The sequence below is a fragment of the Plectropomus leopardus genome, chromosome 23, assembly GCF_026936395.1.
Source record: "Plectropomus leopardus strain MGB_pleo_1.0 chromosome 23, ASM2693639v1, whole genome shotgun sequence".
In the NCBI taxonomy this organism is placed as follows: Eukaryota; Metazoa; Chordata; class Actinopteri; order Perciformes; family Serranidae; genus Plectropomus; species Plectropomus leopardus.
In genome coordinates, this window is record NC_142198.1 from 19,937,782 (window position 1) to 19,956,445 (window position 18,664).

At 37.5% G+C, this 18,664-nt stretch overlaps 1 protein-coding gene across 6 annotated transcripts in view; it reads right to left on the reverse strand.

Moving 5' to 3' along the window:
* The window catches only part of arap2 (ArfGAP with RhoGAP domain, ankyrin repeat and PH domain 2), a 226,188-nt gene that overhangs the window by 109,745 nt on the left and 97,779 nt on the right, over positions 1-18,664 (reverse strand). For all 6 annotated transcript variants that reach the window (XR_015775777.1, XM_088073950.1, XM_042511854.2 and 3 more), the window contains exons 17-23: positions 14,804-14,906; positions 14,041-14,239; positions 7,662-7,725; positions 6,639-6,802; positions 5,123-5,335; positions 4,726-4,831; positions 1,918-2,065 (exon numbers count right to left, since the gene is read on the reverse strand). Coding sequence is in view for 5 of the 6 variants with exons in the window: in XM_088073950.1 (XP_087930076.1) it covers positions 1,918-2,065; positions 4,726-4,831; positions 5,123-5,335; positions 6,639-6,802; positions 7,662-7,725; positions 14,041-14,239; positions 14,804-14,906 (997 nt within the window). In the remaining variant the exon portion in view is untranslated. The remainder of the gene's footprint in view (positions 1-1,917; positions 2,066-4,725; positions 4,832-5,122; positions 5,336-6,638; positions 6,803-7,661; positions 7,726-14,040; positions 14,240-14,803; positions 14,907-18,664) is intronic.

The window sequence follows — 18,664 nt, forward strand, 5'->3', positions numbered from 1 at the left end:
TGACCTATGACCAACAAAATGGAATCAGTTCATCGTTATGTCTAAGTAAAACAATCTACCAAATTTGAAGAAAGTCTATCAAGGCTGCATTCACAATGAATGGAATAGACAGACAACCCAAAAACATCCTGCCTCCGGCCACAGCAGTCGGTGGCGTAGGGACATAAAAAAAGCATCATACGTAAACTGTAGAATTGGGTCATTCAGCTAACACTTCTACAACTAATTTTGAAGGAGGAAGTTGGCTGTGAGTGTTTGACACAGCTCAGCACCAAGTGAATACTCTTTTCTTTCACAAAGCTCTGTGTGGGAATGATATTTTTTATTCCAACTTTTTTTTAAACACTATTATCATTTTCAGAGAACAATTTGCTTTGTTAGACTTCTACGAATGGCAGAGAAGATTGGGAGAAGAAAAAAAACCTCACAAACTCATCGTGTGTGTGTTTAGGCCTGATAATGGGCCCCGTCGACGACATCCAGCACAGAACTGGCGCTTTAATTAGCGAGATGTCTCACTCGTTTTATGTCACAGCGTGTGTATTCGCCGCCATTGGGCTCATGATTGGTTGAGCTTAATGGCTATTTGTCATGCGAATGATGGCGTCCCGAAACCGATTTGGAGTGAATGCTCCTCCTTTAACGTCAGAACAAGAGGGATCCAGGCGTTCTGGTGGGAATTAGCAGTCGCTCTGTGCTGCGTATCCCGTAAGCCAGGCAGCTCTCCAAGGGTAACATTGATCCCACACCCCCGCCCAGCCGCACATCAGCAAAGTCAAGCCAATTGTGGAGATTTGGCAGCAACAGTTCTGCTCCCCAGATGGTTGAAGTGAGAGTGTGTAAATAAAATAATGTGTGCAGTTTAGTTTAGATAAGCAGCTTGGTGAAATATGTATGCTTTATATGTTTTTTCACCTGACACTGATTTAAGAATCATCTTAAATCCAGCACTGTGCTGCACCAAAATCATCAATACGACTTTATTACATAATGTCAACATTTATATACAGACATAGATCCTACACACTGTCACTTGTATTCACTTAATGTACTTTAACAGTAAGATTAATCTAAAATGTTGAAATAAATCCACCAATTTGTCATATAACGACCTGTTTACAGGTTATGAAACATATAATAAAGCTTGTTTTATAATGTCTTCTGTGGATCCTCAGTATAGACTGTAACAAATATGGACACAACCACTGTGATGTCACCCATTTTTAAATCTCATGTCTCAGGAGTCACAGTCAAGTTTTAATTTAAGTGTCAGGAATAAAAACAAATTCTTAACATTATTTTCACTTTGAAAAATAAGAGCATGAAATATCTATAGTTTTTGCTTTTCTGTTCAAAATTCAAATGCATATATGAAGCATTCACAGTATATGCACTTAAAGTATTTAATCATAGCTTAAATTAGTTTATTATAGGAGAAACGAAAACAACCAGAGAAGGTGAGACTGCTCAGTCAATGCTCAGTCAGTATCAGTTTTTCAGCATTAAGATATATTTTATCTTACATAAGTCATAAACCTGCCTGGTCTCAACTCGCCTCAAGCAAAAAATGTCCTGAACAAGACTCGGATGGTAGTTTTTTGGTTCTTGGTGACCTGTTGTTTTCAATAAAATTTGTGATTTCTTAAAATCAGTACAGTCAGCAAAGACATTGTTTTCCATTTTTGACTGTTTTTTGACAACAAATTAACCAATAAGTTAACCATGACTAGTAGCTACGTAAGACTGAAAGTGGGCAGATGATACCAGCATATTTTGGCTGTATGATCCTATTTTTTACTGATGTTAACAGTGTTTATACAATAAAAATCAGACGCCATCTAACTCAGCTCCACACAACTATCGACACTATCAAATGGCAATACATATTTAAGTATATAAATAACATTTGTGACTCACACTGAAGAGTGTAATGTAGTTGCTGATGAGGTCATGGACGACGCTGGTTTCCTGTGGGGTTTGTCCCTGAGTCTGGAACAAGCAGGAGGAGAAGACAGAAGCCAGTTTTTCGCTCGGCATGTGGTTGAGGTGGGAACACTGCTGAATCCTGAATCACACAAAGAGACGTGGTTAGAATAACCCAAATGTACCTGCACAGACACACAGACACAGACGGAGACACACACACACACACACACACACACACAGACACACACACACACACACACACACACACACACACAGAGATCAACACAAACAGTCTCCTGCTCAATAACTCTCAGTCTCTCGTGCCCACACACACTGTACACTCAGACACAGAGAGTTTAGTGAAATGTTAGGCCTCAGTCCAAATTCAGCAAAGGGCCAATTAAGTCTTCTCCAAACAATCCACATCATTAACATAATGCGGCTAAATCACGACTATCCACTGCAGGTTTCTGAGGGAGCACTTGTGTAATGGGAGCTTCAGTGAATGAGACATCAAGACAGCACAGTGTTTGTATCCAAATGAAACTCGAGGTGGAGAACAGGTTTGTGGTGTGGGAGCAGCCGCAGGACAGGATCCAAGTTGTGATGTTACCTTTAGCCTCTTTTGGCTCTGCACCTCCTGTGGGACTGAATAATTTAGTATGAGAATCTTTACACAAAAAGCTGACTGCTCACTGGGGCTGGGTATCATTTAAAAAGTTACCATACCAGTGCCCTTAAAGTGATACAGATACCAGCTGAGTACTTCATTTGAGTGCATAATGTGACTGGAGTGGTGTGTATTAAAAACACACCTTCTGTCAACAGACTGTATGGGTTTTGCAGCTGCTGCTGCTGCAGGAGTGTGAGCTCCCAATACGCTCTCAGCCCAGTTCGTCACATGGTGCCGCTCTGTCAGTGACCTTCTGCATCTACTTATGACGCTTTAGGTATCCTTATGCGTTAGCTGTTTACGCTGCGAGATGCAGTTACCGTGGTGTCAATTAATGAACATGGTGGACCGACGATGTTTACACAACAACACATGGCAACCAATGGACCGTCAGTTAGGAGTTAAGCAGCAAAGCCACGGATGGTTAGATTTACGCAAAAGAGGCACATGGTCAAGTGTAGAAAGAAACCCAAAAAACCACATCCATACGAGAAGCGAACTCCGGACTTCAGTATGTATGATTGTTGAAAATAAATAGGTAAATACAGGCAGTTATTTATCTGTCGCTCTGTTCTGATAGTGCTTTGTATTGAAAATAATAAAGCAAAAAAGAAAAAATATTTAAAAAATAGCTCTGGCTTCTACTGGCTTCAACTGTGTGTTTTGCTAATTACTGGATTTTTTAAAAGTGAGCCAATCCTTCTGTCTCACTTGTAAAATTCCAACAAATGCTACAAACATTTTTGGATTGATTCATTAGTTTCCACCACATGGGACTGCTACGTCAGTGAGAAAATCAGCTCGTATTATCTGAAAGACCTGCCACCACATCTACCCCACACGCAGAACAGTATCCCAGACAAAATCTGAGGAGGTATCCAACTTGAGCGGTCAGAAGAAAATCACACAACAGAGGGCAGAGCGGGTCATTAGCGGAGCAGAGGGGACAACAGGCTAATCAGCAGGTGACAAACAGCGAGCCTCGGGCTGCTTAGAGTGCAGGATCTCTGAGTCTCCACACTTGTTAGATGTGTGATGCAGTGAAGCATCTGTAGAGCTACACCTGTTCTCTCAGCCACCAGGACTAACAAGGCTATGATTTAAGTTTAAAATACAAATATATGATTAAGTGATTTATTGATGTGTTTTATGATTATGAGTCATTAATTCTGATTTTGCTTTGAATAAAAAGTTAAATTTCAAATAATTTTAACAATTAACACAAATATTATTTACAAAAACATGAAAAAAAGTATTTTTTGAATGACATACTATACTATGACATTTTTACGATTTTTTTTTAAACAGACTATACTATATTATGACATTTTTATGATTTTTCTGACACATACTATACTATGACATTTTTATGATTTTTTTGGATATATACTATACTGTACTATGACATTTTCTGACACAAACTACACTAAGACATTTTGATATATTTTTTGACACATACTATACTATAAGATTTTTAGGTTTTTTCTTTTGACACATACTATACTGTAATATGACATTTTTATGATTTTTAAACAACATACTATAGTATTATAAAACAAAGCATCAATATTAAAAAACAATCAATAACTATGTTCCGGACTTTAGCAATTATCATGTCAATAAATTTAGTTAAAACGAGTGGTTATCTAAACCGGGTCTAGTTCAGGCAGGCACTGAGGCTGAATCCCATCAGAAATGCGACATACAACAAAGATATCGAACAAATGTATTTCCATCACGAGTTATGCATAATTTGGAAAAAGTAGTTTCACTTCATTTTCACGCCCCACTGAGTGCTTGTTGTTGGACAGGTTGACCTCTTTGGGTCTCAAAAACTTATTTAAATGAAATAAATTAATGCATTTTAATCTTAAACTAAAAAAAACAGACTGTAGCTGTAAAATACATGCATTGTAGCAAAAAAAGTTATTTTACTCGAAACTAAAATGCTGTTTTGGCATCTTTGTGTTTTTTTTTTGTTTTTTTTTGTAGTTGTCCACATGCATTTCCATTCGGGATAAACTTGATCCTCACAGCAACCTCGACCTTGAAATAGCCTCACAAGCACAAAGCTTTAAAAGTGTGCAGTTTGAAGTGTGTGTGTGTGTGTGTGTGTGTGTGTGTACCTGTACAGATGTTGGAGCAGAGCATCAAGGGTTGACCTGTTTATCTTTGGCAAACTCTCGATGAAAGTGGAGTACTTCTTTACTCTCTGCCTCTCGTCCTTCTCATCTATAAAAACCAAACGCATGTAATCTGCTGTGAAATGCCAAATATTATAAACTGTAAGCCGAGACACGACCATGGACACACAATGGCAACGAGGGCCAGAATGCACTTTTTTGAAATACTGAAGCAAATTACATTTCAATCTGTTTTTTTATCTGTAATGATGTCTCTCTTGTCCAAAGACCTTGAATACTGTAATACTACAGACAGAAAACATGGAGCATATTGCGAAAATCTAACCATTACCCATATGTCTTTTACACTTTACATTTCTGCTTATTATGCATCACATACCCAAGGCAGACACCCAGTACGGATACAGCTCCTTGGTCAGCAGTGCGTCCTCTGCCTGGGATAAGAAGCTCTTCAGGGTGTCCGTCACATCTTCCAGCTGGTGCTCCTTCTTCCTCAACTTCACATTTCGGGCGTCTCGCATGAACTCCTCCAGGAGTGAAGCTACTCGACCAGGGTCACCCGGCCTCTGGTAGACCCCCTCCTGGCACAAACCTGGTTACACAGTCAAAAAAAGGGACTCGCGCTAGAATTGTTTGGCTCATTACTTTATGACTTTTGCACATTTTTACCCCACATCTAATGTGTAGTATCTGCCATCTAAATTTTCTATAGTTTTCAGGAAATAACCAGCACTATGGATGCTAAACTGTGGGATTTAATAACGTTATATAAGCACATTTGAATCTAAATTGCAGGCAGAATAAATTTGCAGTTGCAAGGTGTATTAACCTTCTGTACCACAGTTTCAGTCAGAGTTGACTTTAATGCCAATCCCTCATTACCTTGCGTATCACTCATAACTCTGCTGTATAAGTACCCTTTGGGGGTCTAATATAAGTCATAAAAACTGTGGAAGAAGTACTCAGATCATTTACTTAAGAGAAGGTAACAGTTCAACAGTGTAAAAGTACTCCATTACAAGTAAAAGTCCTGCATTAACAATCAATAAAATGCACTTGAAGGGGACTTTCTATGCTCATTTTCAGGTTCATGCACATATTTTAGGTTTTAAATAGAACATGTTTACATTCTTTAACGTTTAAAAAACTTTTTTTTAAAATCATACCGTCTGTTGAGGATTTCCTGTATTTACCCTATATCTAAGATGCTCTGTTTAGCACATATCTCTTAAAGCTCCCTCTCCCAAAAAAGCCTAGTCTGCTCTAAATGGTCAGCATTTCCAGGACTTTTGCATCTGAGCATGTCTGCACTGTCACTGCAGCTGCTGATTTAAAACATCTTACAAACAACAACAAAAATAAAATAATACACAAGGTAGCCTAATTAATGGAATTGCTGGTGGACAAAAAAATAATTTCCAACCCTGGTCTGCATGCATGAACACACAAGAAGAATTTTACTATTGGATATGGTTGGATAACTTTTTTTCTTATCACTAGGTAAGTCTGAGGGGTTGTGAGATTACAAATAAGAGAGACAAGAGGAAAAATTCCATTGCATACCACAAATAATGCAAATATATAAGTACCTTTTTGCATTTATCATGCAATGATATAGCAACAACCACAAAACTGTATATGTGTTTGCATGTTGCAAATAGCTTTGGATCCTGGAGAAATACTGCAGTGAAAAGTTGGTCTATATTTCAAAAAAACAAAAAATATACAGTGAAAAAGAGATGGAATAATGTCACAACATTATGCTCAACAACAATCACGGCACAGCATACTGAATAAGCCAGCTCCTCAAGGGGAATCATAATAATAATAATAATAATGCAGAAAAATATATTTTTTAAACTTTTCCCTTCCCGTAAGTATTAAATCTGGCTCACCATATTGGGTGACAAAAGCGATGCAACTGTCGAGTATAATGGGGACTCCATTCTTAGTCAGCTGTTGGTCGCTGAGCGCCTTGCCATCTGTGGCGGCAGCCAGTGTGATGGCAGAGTGCCACAGTGCAAAGTCCATCTTGTTGAAACCGTGGATGTAAACTGTTCTATTAAAAACAGAGAGATCAAAAAAGTATTAATGAAACACGCCAAGATATAATTTAAAACATTAACACAGTGTTTAATATCAGAGCTCATACACATTTTTACCAATAAATTTCCATTAATTTTCCATAACTTATAGGAAATTAGGAGGAATGTTAAATAATTTTATAAGAACTGGGGAGGGAGTTATGTTTAAACTTAAGAAGGCTTCTTTGTAAGGCATATTTTAGAAATACAGAAATTATCATTAGATTTTCAAATTTACTACAGTCCTTGAAAACATCATATGTTATTCTACAGGTTTGTGAAACAAAATTGCACAACTTTTCCAAAACTTTCATATATATTTTTATATATACATATATGAATATACATTTATATTAAGTATATATATTTAGTTTTTGCTTGGAAATTACTATTTGCAAATTCCATGACTTTTCCAAGTTTCCATAGTGGTACAAACCCTGTCAAATTTTCATATGTTACAGTTGCTCATATATTTGGACAAGCTCTGCTAAATCATTACATAAACAACCAACAAGATTAAAGCAATCCCAAAAACGTTTCTGCAGAACACACATCTATAAACAACCACCGGTTTCCCATGAGGTTTCATCAAAAACACACAAACGAAGAGCAATTAACGGAAAGTCTCGTTGGATTACTCTAAAAGGGAGACTGTTGGCCTGCGCCGTCTCACCTTCTCTGCAACTGAAGCAGGCAGTCGAGCGAGACTTTGATTACCGTGGATGGTTACAGCAGGTAAAGTGCATTTGGACTAACAAGACAAAGCGTGGCATAATGTATCACGTTGCAAATGCGTTGCCAATTAGCACACTTTTTATTCAAAGACTGACATACCTTCTTCCCTCCACCATCAGCAGGACTTGGATCTTGTCTTCACCCTCTGTATGTGTGGAGACAGCTGGAAGGGGGATAAAAAGGGTAACAAGTTAAAGCAGCTTCAAAAACTGTGTACATTCAAAGAGCAACGCGTTGTGCGCTAATGCAAAGTTATGTGTTTAGGTCTGACATTTGCAAAAGCACGAGCGCTTAGAAGCTTTCGCCGTGAAACTTGAAAATGCATTCATTACCTGTCACTGAAAGGTCTCTCTTAAGTATTCATTTACTTTTTTAGTCAATCACTGCAAATAATACAAGGCACAATATGTCTAGACATATCTGACTAGTCAAATGTGCAGACATATCAGTGGAGAGAAAAGAGAGGGAACAGTACAGTGGTCGAATGCACACAAGTGGAGTTAACAGCATTTCTTTGTTGTAAGGAAAAACGTGGGTATGGTTTTTGTGTCACTAAAGGCAGTTTAATGCTTTAAAACCTGGAACAACATCAGTTTTACTGAACTGCTGGTTTGGTTTCTTTTGAAAACACTGCTGAAAAGGCAATACACAAGTCCAAAAGAAATGTCCTAAGAATTGCATGAAATTAGGAAAAGAGAATTAGTTTTAAAAGAAAATAATAATAATACATATTATCATTTATTTTATTTTATTTTACATTTTTCTTTTCTTATTTCTTCTGAGTTACTGGAACAAGAAAGGCTAGTGGGGTATAGATTTAAAAGAAAATAATAATAATAAAAATTATTTTATATATATATATATATATATATATATATATATATATATATATATATATATATATATATATATATATATATATATATATATATATATATATATATATATATATATATGTATATATGTGGTCATCTAGCTTTGCATAATGTTCATCAAAATGCAACCAAATAAGACTGCACTAAGGACGAGAAAAAAAACTGAAAACAGACACTGACTTTCTGCCATTCTTCATTTCTATAATCAATCTTTCAAAATAACAGAGCAAGGATACAGAAAAACTGGGCGGAAGGACTCCAAAGCTCAGCTATAATCTCTTCTGTGGGTTCAAACAGCTGCTTGGATCATGGCAACAATCACACGCACCACAGAAAAAAGTACCCAAAAAAAAAAAGATATGAAGCTCTGCAGTTAAGTCACAAATCTCCAAGCAACAACATCTGGCACTTTCATCTTAGTCAAGTTCCCACTGGTTGAGCTGAAAAGAAAACTAGCAGAAAGAAAACAGTCTGGACTTTGCCGGAATGAACAGTTCACATTTGGAGATTAAAAGCTTACTAACAAGCTACCTGCACAAGAAGTAATTAAAAAAAATGTTTGTTTTTTTTTTTTAGACATTTTGGGAAATAAACTTTCCAAAAGACGACTTCCTTTAGTGTGTTTGGAAGTTTGATGTATCTCTGGTTAATATCAAGCAGCAAGTTAGCTGTAGTTATGTAGATATGTGCTAAACCAAATACAGTGTGTTAAATAGTTAACTTTAGAGCTGCTGGCAGTTGTATTCTATTTTATTTATTGATTTTTTTTAGCCGTTTACCCATTTTTTTTAGTAGTTGTGCTAAACTATGCTAACTGGCAAGCTATGTAATATCATGTTTGCTTAATGCAGACATACAACAAATAAAACAAAACCCTAAAAAATAAAACAAATGACAAACAAACAATAATAATACAAAAAAAAACTTTCAAAAGGTAATAGTTCAAGCTATGCTAACTGGCTGCTAGCTACGTTATATTTTGTTTATTCAATCCGGACAAAAACCAAAACATAAAAATGACACATTGTGGTTTTCATTTCGCTGATTTGCTGCTAGCTTCTAAATCCTATTATTTATTTGTAGATTTTTTTTTTTATCAAGTTAAAAACTAAATTAAAAAACATGTCGTTCTGGGATAAGCTAACTGTCTGTTGATTATGATTTTTTCCCTGTTAAATCCATACAAAAACACAAAAACAACAAGAAATTTTTGTGTTTTAAACTAAGCTAACCCACAGCTGGCATTACCCCCGTTTCAAACTTCTCATCTAACTTTCTGCAAAAATGCAAGAAATTTCCCAAAATATTTAACTGTTCTTTTATTCTTAGAATTGCCATCCTTTTAAAAAAAACCCTGACACCCTGAACTTGGGCCGACCTCCACATTTACCGAATTTAAACTATTCAAAGTAATCCCATAAAAGGTACATACAGTATTTTCTGTGTACTGTACATCTCAAATGGGTGATTTTGCAATTAAAACATCACAAAACAAGAACAAACGTTGCTGTTTTCTCTTTCCTCCACCTCTGCATCTGCTTCTTTAGTAAACACAGAGATCGATTATCGGCACTGACAGGAAACCTAATTTAATTTAATAAAAGAGGATTTGTAAAAAAAAAAAAATAAATAAAAAATACACGCAACAGTTTTATTCTGAAAAACACGTCCTTTGTATGTTGAGCGAAAACGGCAAAAGCAATTAATCCCCAAAAGTCTCTCTTAACAACTCATTTTCTTTTTCATTTTCTCTGGCAGATTTTCAAGGGCACCGTGTTTCATTCTGATCCAAACACCACGAGAAGAAAGCGGAGAACTTCTGAGATTGATATTGACTTGAGAGAGGATTATTAACAGTGTTATCAGGTAAATGCAAAACACTTGTCATTGTTGTTTGAACAAACACAAAGCAATTCTCTTTTATCCATCGCACAGCTCAGTGGGAAATTTTTTATGACTTAATATGTTTGTGTGATAAGGAACTGCAGCCTTGTTCTCTACGTAATTTGTACTGGGCGTCCTGTAAGAGATTTCCATTATGGTTTTTTTCCTCTAAAAACGGGGTGATTTTGGGTGCTGGTGCACATTTCAAGTGGGAGTATGAAGTGCTTATTTTGAAAGGAATTATATGATGACCTCGTATTATCACAACCCCTGTTGTCCATATTTGCAGAGTCCTTGACTCGATTGATTAAAGTGGTTCTTCTGGTTTGAACCAAATTTCCGAAGAACAAACTGTCTGTGTTTATGGCTGGGAAGCAATTGAGGGATCCTGGGATTTTTGGAGCAATAGCAAAGCTTGCACTGTGTTGGATTTTTGAGGCATGTTTTTTAAAATTTTGAATGCAAATATGAAAAAACAAACAAAAAAAGCAACAAAGAAATGTAATTAAGGGAAAATCTTACAACTGAAAAACCAAATTTCTTGTGGTTTTGTTGAAAAAAAATTGGCATAAAGACACTTTCTAAAATACCTTGCACATATTTTTGGCATTTGTGTATTAACATTTCTTTTTACTCAAAAGCTGATATATTGAAACCACTATATAATAAATATTGTCCAAGTAATAGATTTGAAATGAAAGAGTGTAATCTCTTGAAAATGCATCCCCCTCTGTCGCCGTGTAAACATGTGGGAACATGACGACATAGCCACACTGCATGGTGACTTCCTCCTAAGCGTGTCATTACAAAGTTACACTGCCAACTACTGGCCTGGCATGCATACTACAGGTTTTTGGTTGTTTTTGTGGTTGCATGAGGTTCGTTCTCACAATGTTATCATTTAAATTCAGATTTTTTTTAAACACAAAGGAAAGATTTGTCTGTTTCTTGTAGGGACGTTCTCATGTAAACATGGCCTGAGTGGCCATAGAGAGAGGTGTCACTAAAAACAAGGATTTTCTGAAAGTAAATGTAGAATTTTTAAGGATAAAATGATAAAAGCCAAATATTAGAGCATTCATGTTTCCCCCAGTGTGGAAACCCTTTTATTGAGAAAAGATTTAGAAAAAGGTCATAAGTCTGCCAGCCTGAAGTCAAAACCCAGGAATGCACTTGCAAGGAACTCCTTGCAGTTTGAATCACTGCATGTTGGAAAACATGTAGTGATTTTAATTGAAAAGTGTATTTATTAAATCCCTCGCTGCTACACGGGGGCACCTTTCATGCGGCGGTGTCACTGCAGAGAAAATAACAGTTAATCCCATGTCACAGACTGTGATTCCTAAAGGGATCCTTTCAGTGCTCCAGAACCCACCATCCCCCCGACAAAACACAGTCCCTTCTGGCGCTAACGGCTCCTCGGCTGTGACAAATATGGTTTGAGAAAGCCTGGAATAAAAATGGGCGCCGCTGCAGTTCTTTATCCCGCCCAAGGTGAGAAGACGGGGCGGCACTTTGCACGATTTGATCCACGTCGAGCCGTAAATGGATTAAAAAGATCCATCGATTCTCCCCTCCTTCTGTTCGCACATCACACTGGCGCAATCGATCAATCTGCCAAAGTATGTGTGAACTTTCGAGCCGCACACCGTAACTGGCAGCTTCCCTCCACCGACTACCCTTTACATAACTGCTGTTTGCCAGAAATGTGATGGAGATATTAGAAAAATGCATGCTAGTGGGCAGTAGAAAGACTGCTGCATCATACTGTGAATTCATCTAGAATTTGATTGTGCTGAAATCAAGCAAAGCACTTTAAGGTCTCTTTATCCTGAGCTTGCCATCTGAAACTCTGTCCCTGAATAAATCTGACTTCAATCTGACTAACTCTTTCTCCTGCTAGAAGATGTGTTTTAAAGCAGTGGATGTGTGACAAACCTCCCTCAGTCACTCAGTGGCCCCGAGAAACCAAAAAAGACTCGCAGCACGAGTGAAGGGGGATGATGGTCTATTTGAGAGAACCTGGTCACCTGACTTAATTTATCTGCCTTTTTTTTGTATAGATTTTCTTTTTGTCCTCTATTTTCTCTTTATTTTGATTATTGAAATAATCGCCCTTTTATTGATTAATTTATCAAATTTATTATTATTATTATTATTATTATTATTATTATTATTATTATTATTATTATTATTATTGCTATTATTATTATTATTGCTATTATTATTATTATTATTATTATTATTATAGCTTTCTGGACATTTTCCATATTTTTTATTATTGTCGTCTATTTTTTTTCTTTACCCGCCCCCCATCCTTCTCTGTTACTCTCTCTCTATCTCTCTTTTCAAACTAATTTTCAGTTCATTCCCTTTTTTCTTAATTTCTTGCAATTTCTATTATTATTATTATTATTATTATTATTAATCTATTTTGTTTTTTGTTTTCTGTTTTTAATCTTAGATGTCTTACAGAGTGTGGGTAGCACTTTGTTAATAAGTTAAAAAAAATTATAAAAATCTATTTAAAACAAACACATTTTGTGAGAAAGGGAAATCTTAATCCTACTTTGCGTGACGCTTGATGTCTTATTACATTATGTTGACCTGTACTGACCTCATAATAACAGAACATCTTATATATATATATATATATGTCTGCTTCATCTCCTCACTCCATTCCCCTCAAAAAAAAGTTTTTTTTATAATGGAAGAATAAGATAAGACCTAACAGAAATGTGTAATGTTGCGAGAAGCTGAAATGTCTTTTGACACTGGTTGCTTACATGCATCCTCTAACATCATTAAAAAGTTATAAATGCAAGTTGTAGATGGGGGCTATGGACTGGTAGCTTTTTGGAAATTACGCAGTATATCAAAATGGTGAGAGTGGATTTTAAAAAGCTAGGATTTTCAGCAGCTGACCACTGACCTGCTCAACCATGTAGATAGAGTCATTTTGGGCTGTGAGATTTTAAAACCTGATTTATTGTGCATCAAAAGCTCCACTGAAGCTTTTTAACCAGGGACTGTTTGCTTATATAAACTGTGACGATTTTGGGACAAATCTGAGGAAAAATGAATTCAACAAAAATGAGCTCAAAATGTGTTCGAGGTGTTCTTTTAAAGGTATATACTAAAGCAAAAGATAATTTAAAAATATTCAATATAAATGCCATGTTCTTTTGATTGCTTACCAAGTACTGCAAAATATTGAAAATTGATATTTTTTCTAAATAATACATTGGAATAGTTTCATCAAAATATTCAAAAATCATTGTTAAAAATAACAAAATCTTCATAATGATAAAAATATTAGAATTATTATTATTAATAATAAGAGATACAGGCTACGACAAGGCTAAAAACATGACGGCAGTAATGTTTTTCAAAACAACTTGGCACATCGGGGCTTCAGGACACTTTGAATACTTCGGACAAGCATTACAGAGACATTTTGTGGTATTATTATGTATGTTTTTTTACATTTGCTTCAATTTTTAGTCAGAGGAGAGCAACACCTTTTTAGCTTAAAGCTATCCCTTTAACTAAAATTTAATTTTGTTTTTGAGAATCGAAATCACAAACTATAGTATTGCAATAACTGAATGTATAAATATTTTCTTACATCCCTACTGTGCTCATGTTATCTGGTTAAAGGGAAGGCAGACTGAGCAGTATAGAAATAATATGCAAAAAAAAAAAAGCAGTGTGCTTACTGAGCTCCTGCAGCTGTTTGAGTTGAAGGACTTCCTCCTCGCCCTCCTCGTCTCCTGGGCTGAAGTGCAGGGCAGAGCCTTCCAGCGTAAACCAGCCCACCCTCCAGTGGTACAGGTCGTGGCCCTCTTTGTAGTGCAGTCTGCCAATCAGCTCGCCGTCTCTCTGCACCAGTCCCTCGACTTTAGACGGGACGAAGCACTGTGAAATGAGAACTTTAACATCTTAAAACTTTTTTTTTATTTAAACTGTGGCATCACGACAAAAACAGGTGCAGCGTTGTTCCTCTTGCAGGGATAAACCTTTGCTCAAGTCTCTGCTCTCTGGCTGAATTATCTCTCTTGCTCTGGCTCTGTGTGGCCGTTGTTGTGTGATTCAAATTGAAATACGGAGGTGTGGAAGGGCCTGTGGTGCAGATGGAGAGACGTATGGACTAATGCAGCTATACCTCCCACTATCTATGACTGGACTGCCCGGGATTAAAGAGATAAAAAGGGAATAGGGGACATATTTATGTTGGGTGTTATTACAAGATCCTGTCTGCGTGTGGGGGGAGAGATAGTGCGGCCACTTGTCTTTTTGAAAGGCAGCTCGGGGCTCACTGAGGACAATGTTTGAGCTGCACAGTACAGAGTGACTGAAAAAGTACCGGATGGCTGTGCTTCACACTTTTTTCTAACTTTAAGTGAAAAACAAACTTATAAAGAATCCGATGGAAATGAGTGTGTGCGTGTGTGTGTGTGTGCTGTATGCAAAGTGTGTCACCTTTGTTAGTGCCTGGATCCAGTCATGCTGTGTTTCCTGTGTTTCGGCTCCGACAATCAGCGCTCGCTCCGTCTGCAGGTACAGCTCCACGGTAAACACAGCCCTGCCAGAGACACACAGCTCAACAATTAGACATCTGGGACAGAAGGTGTCCTCACAAACACACATGCATGCATGAAACAGGCACCAGAATCTGTACACATCTGCAGACATGCAATTAAAAACAGACATCCTGACGTTTATGGAGCCAGATCAAGGCCAAAAGGTTTGCTAATTAAACAAAAAAAAAAAGAAATTTGATTGAAAAAAACATTGAAAGTGAAAGTTCAAGTTTTGATCTTGAATTATTAAAAAAAAATCAAAATAAAATGCAAATTTAGGAAAAGGTTAATTTCGAATGAAATATATTTAAAAATAAATAATGTGTGAAAAAATACCAGAATTAAATCAAAATTATACAGAAATTATTATTATTCTTTTTGCTATATTAATTTTTATTATGAAAATGTTTTTGATTTATTTTAAGATCAAAACTTGAACTTTCAGTTTAAAAATTTATTTTTCCAATCCATTTTCCCGCATTTTTTTAAACAAAATCTTTTGGCCTTGATCTGGCTCCATAGACCCATACGTTAAAAAAATTAAATAAATTGAAAATTAAAAAAACTGTGGTGAGTCTTGTTAACATGCTCCCCATGCGACTTGTTTTCTGAAAAACACTCTAAATGTTTCTATTTTTGTATTTCTGACAACAGAATAGGAACAGTAGTCTGGAAACAAAAAAAAACTGTCCACGCTCCTTTTCCTTTTCTTCCTAACTTGAAATTACAAAAATCAAACTTCACATGTCCATACTGCGTAGGAACCCTGTGAGTAGGCGTATTTCTGAGCATTTGAATTTCTTTATTTTGGCACTGAAAGGAAAAGATTCTTTGAATGCTTTTTTCCACATGTGTGTCCATGACATTTCATCATATTCAGCTTGAATATGAAGATAGTTGGTACATGTATTTTACTCAGCAGATAAATAATAAAATAACTCTTTATAATCTGTATAGATATATATATTTAATATGACTTATTGAATCAGATTTCTGTATATTCTCTGGTCTTTTTATGTGAAGTCTTTTTTTTCATTAACTTACAGAGCTCAGGCTATATGTTGAAGATATTCTCATTTTTGCCTTGAAACTGTCATGAATGAATGTGCTTTTGTTCCGCGTGTGTCAGTCAGGAACATTCGGTCCCCTGGGTCGTGAACAAAAAAAATGTATGTGCACATTAGGTTATATACACAGCAACTATATCATCCTTCGGAAAAAAAAAATGCATGCACTCCCACAATCATTCATCCACACACACTCGCAGGCGAAACCGTTGCTGTCGGAAGCAAAAAGGCAGCTATTAATCTTAGTTGGTCTTTCTCCTCCTGTCGTCTCTGCCTCTTTCTTTCTCTCTTTCTCTCTCTCTCTGTCTCTCTCTCAGTGTGGAGGTACAAAGGTCAGAGTATCACTATCTTAATGGTTTGAACACACTGCCAAGCGATGGCCCCGTTTCCATCGGTACGCTACAGCGAGGGAGGCTCTAAATGCTACAGCGATGGGTGTTTAAGGTGGCGTGTCACGGGGGTCACGGCAGCGCTGAGTCGCTCTCTCCTCACGCCTGTCAGGGGAACAGGCGAGACACGGGTGTTTGCGTGCCCTCACGTGACCCTCCCTCACACTCCCACCCTGCTCCCCCCTTCCTCGCTCTCTCCTTGCCAGCAGGTGTGCTTGTTAGAGGGGGTCCCAGAGGGAGAGGGAGGGATAGAGTGGCGGCGGGGTGCGGCGACGTGTTGGGCAAATGGTTAAGACAGAGGGAGAAGACGGAGGGATAAAAGATGAACGCTGAATTATGAGCGTCCCACAGGGAGGGAGTGGCTGGGGAGAGGAGAGAGAGGAAGAGCGAGAGAGTGACAGGTGTTGAAACAATCACGTCCAGGAAAAAAAAAACATGAGGACTGAAGATCTTGAAGGTACCGTACCGCCATCATCAGACAGGATGCACTCCTGAACTGTATGTGTCTGCAATTTTAAACGGTTTGCGTCTGATTATATATCACGTCTGAGATGCTGTACATTTTTTCATCTTGGAACCCATCAGCTATCATGTGACACTGATAAAGCCTCTGTGGGCGTTGGCCAATATTTAGTAAGATAGAGCCAACAGATATCCCATTAAAAACTTCTTCTTCTATGCAACTCCCATTTTTTAAAGGTTGCAACTTGAGACATGTCGAGTCAACCTTTTGGCTCATCTCTATAAAACAGATTCTGGCATATAAATACAGATATGTTTGAAAAAAAATCGAATAAAAAGCTGAAATGTCGTCAAGGATAGCTGATGGGTTCAAAGCAGGGCTGAGCAATAAGTTGATTTCATCGATTAATGCGAATTTGTGGTTAAGAACAATTTTTTTTAAGATGAACACACACATGACAGACCTTTCATAAATGGTTTGACCCTTTGAAAACTCACAGTGTGGTCTGATTTCTTTTATAAACATGGGGATAAAAGGTGATGACCAATTTGGTAAGAAATGTCCCACAATTTTTTTTTTGACTATTTTTTGCTTTCTTGAACTTTTCTGACAATTTTTTTGCTAATTTTTGTGGCCATGTCTTGTTAAGTTGCTTGCTGCATTTTTCCTGTTTTTGAAAAAAGTCATCCAAATTTTCTCAGGTTTCAAAGGGTTAAATTATTTTGGATAAGAGCAGTATTAATCTGGTATCCAAAATGCATCCTCACTGGTTTGTCAGAGGCAAATAACAGTACACAGGCTCATGTGCTTTTTTGAGAGTGTTATAGTAAGGAAACGTATCCTCTGTTGTGGAGTAAAGTTTGACAGAGCTTACTCACACATTTCCTTGAGGAGGAATCTGCCGCACAAGATTCACCTGCGGTTTAAACAAGCATAGAGGCATCTATATGTATTTCCGCTGCCTTTTATTTTCTCCTTAAGGCTTCCCTGTGCTCTGAGAAAGCCTTAATTCCCCAGCCCTCGTATATCTAACCCATCTCGCTTGCAAAGTTAGCACCTAAGCCCTTCTAAAAGTCTTTTTAAAAACTGCTATTTTTGTTAGTGTGTGTGAGAAGCAGACAGTGGGGGAAAGAGAGAAATGAAGTGGTGCAAAAAAAAAAAAGACGACAGAAAAACAGGAAAAGAGAAGAAAGCTTGTTGAATTTGAAGGTCAGGATCTGAAATATTCTTGTCGAGACGGGGTGGATGAGTCAAAAAAAAAAAGTCCCTCAACTTATCACCAGCCAACATGCTCCCTTTGCATTAATTCCTTAGGAGTGTAATATTCGGCTTTAGCAGACGTATGTGTCGGGGCCGCGCTGTAATAATTCACGGTGTCCTCTGCCACGCTGAAATTACCCAAATGCTGTGCTTAATGGAAGCGACACCTACGGCCTCCTGTAGAGAGGCGATAGGCTGCTGGTGGGAGTGTGTCATCTGCATACGTTAATATTCATGAGCGGCAGACAGTCAAGAGGTGAGGCGTCCCCGCTCGGCATGCTGGGAACGCTGGAAGTTGCCGGAGTGAGAGGGGAGTGAGTTTAATCTAGTGAAACGTACAGCCATTATGAGCGACAGAGAAATAATAGCCTTTCCGGGGGCGACGCCGTGACCTGTGACTGGGATGTATGCGACGGGCTAAAAATGGTGGCTTTGTAGCGTCGGTGCACACGCACGCACACACACACAAACACACACGGCATAACCTGTCATGACTGTGTGTTTGTGTCCAGGTCATTAGAAAGGTCACAGTTTCAGCTGGCCAGATGTGTTTTTTAATGGCTGTATGAATAACACTTACA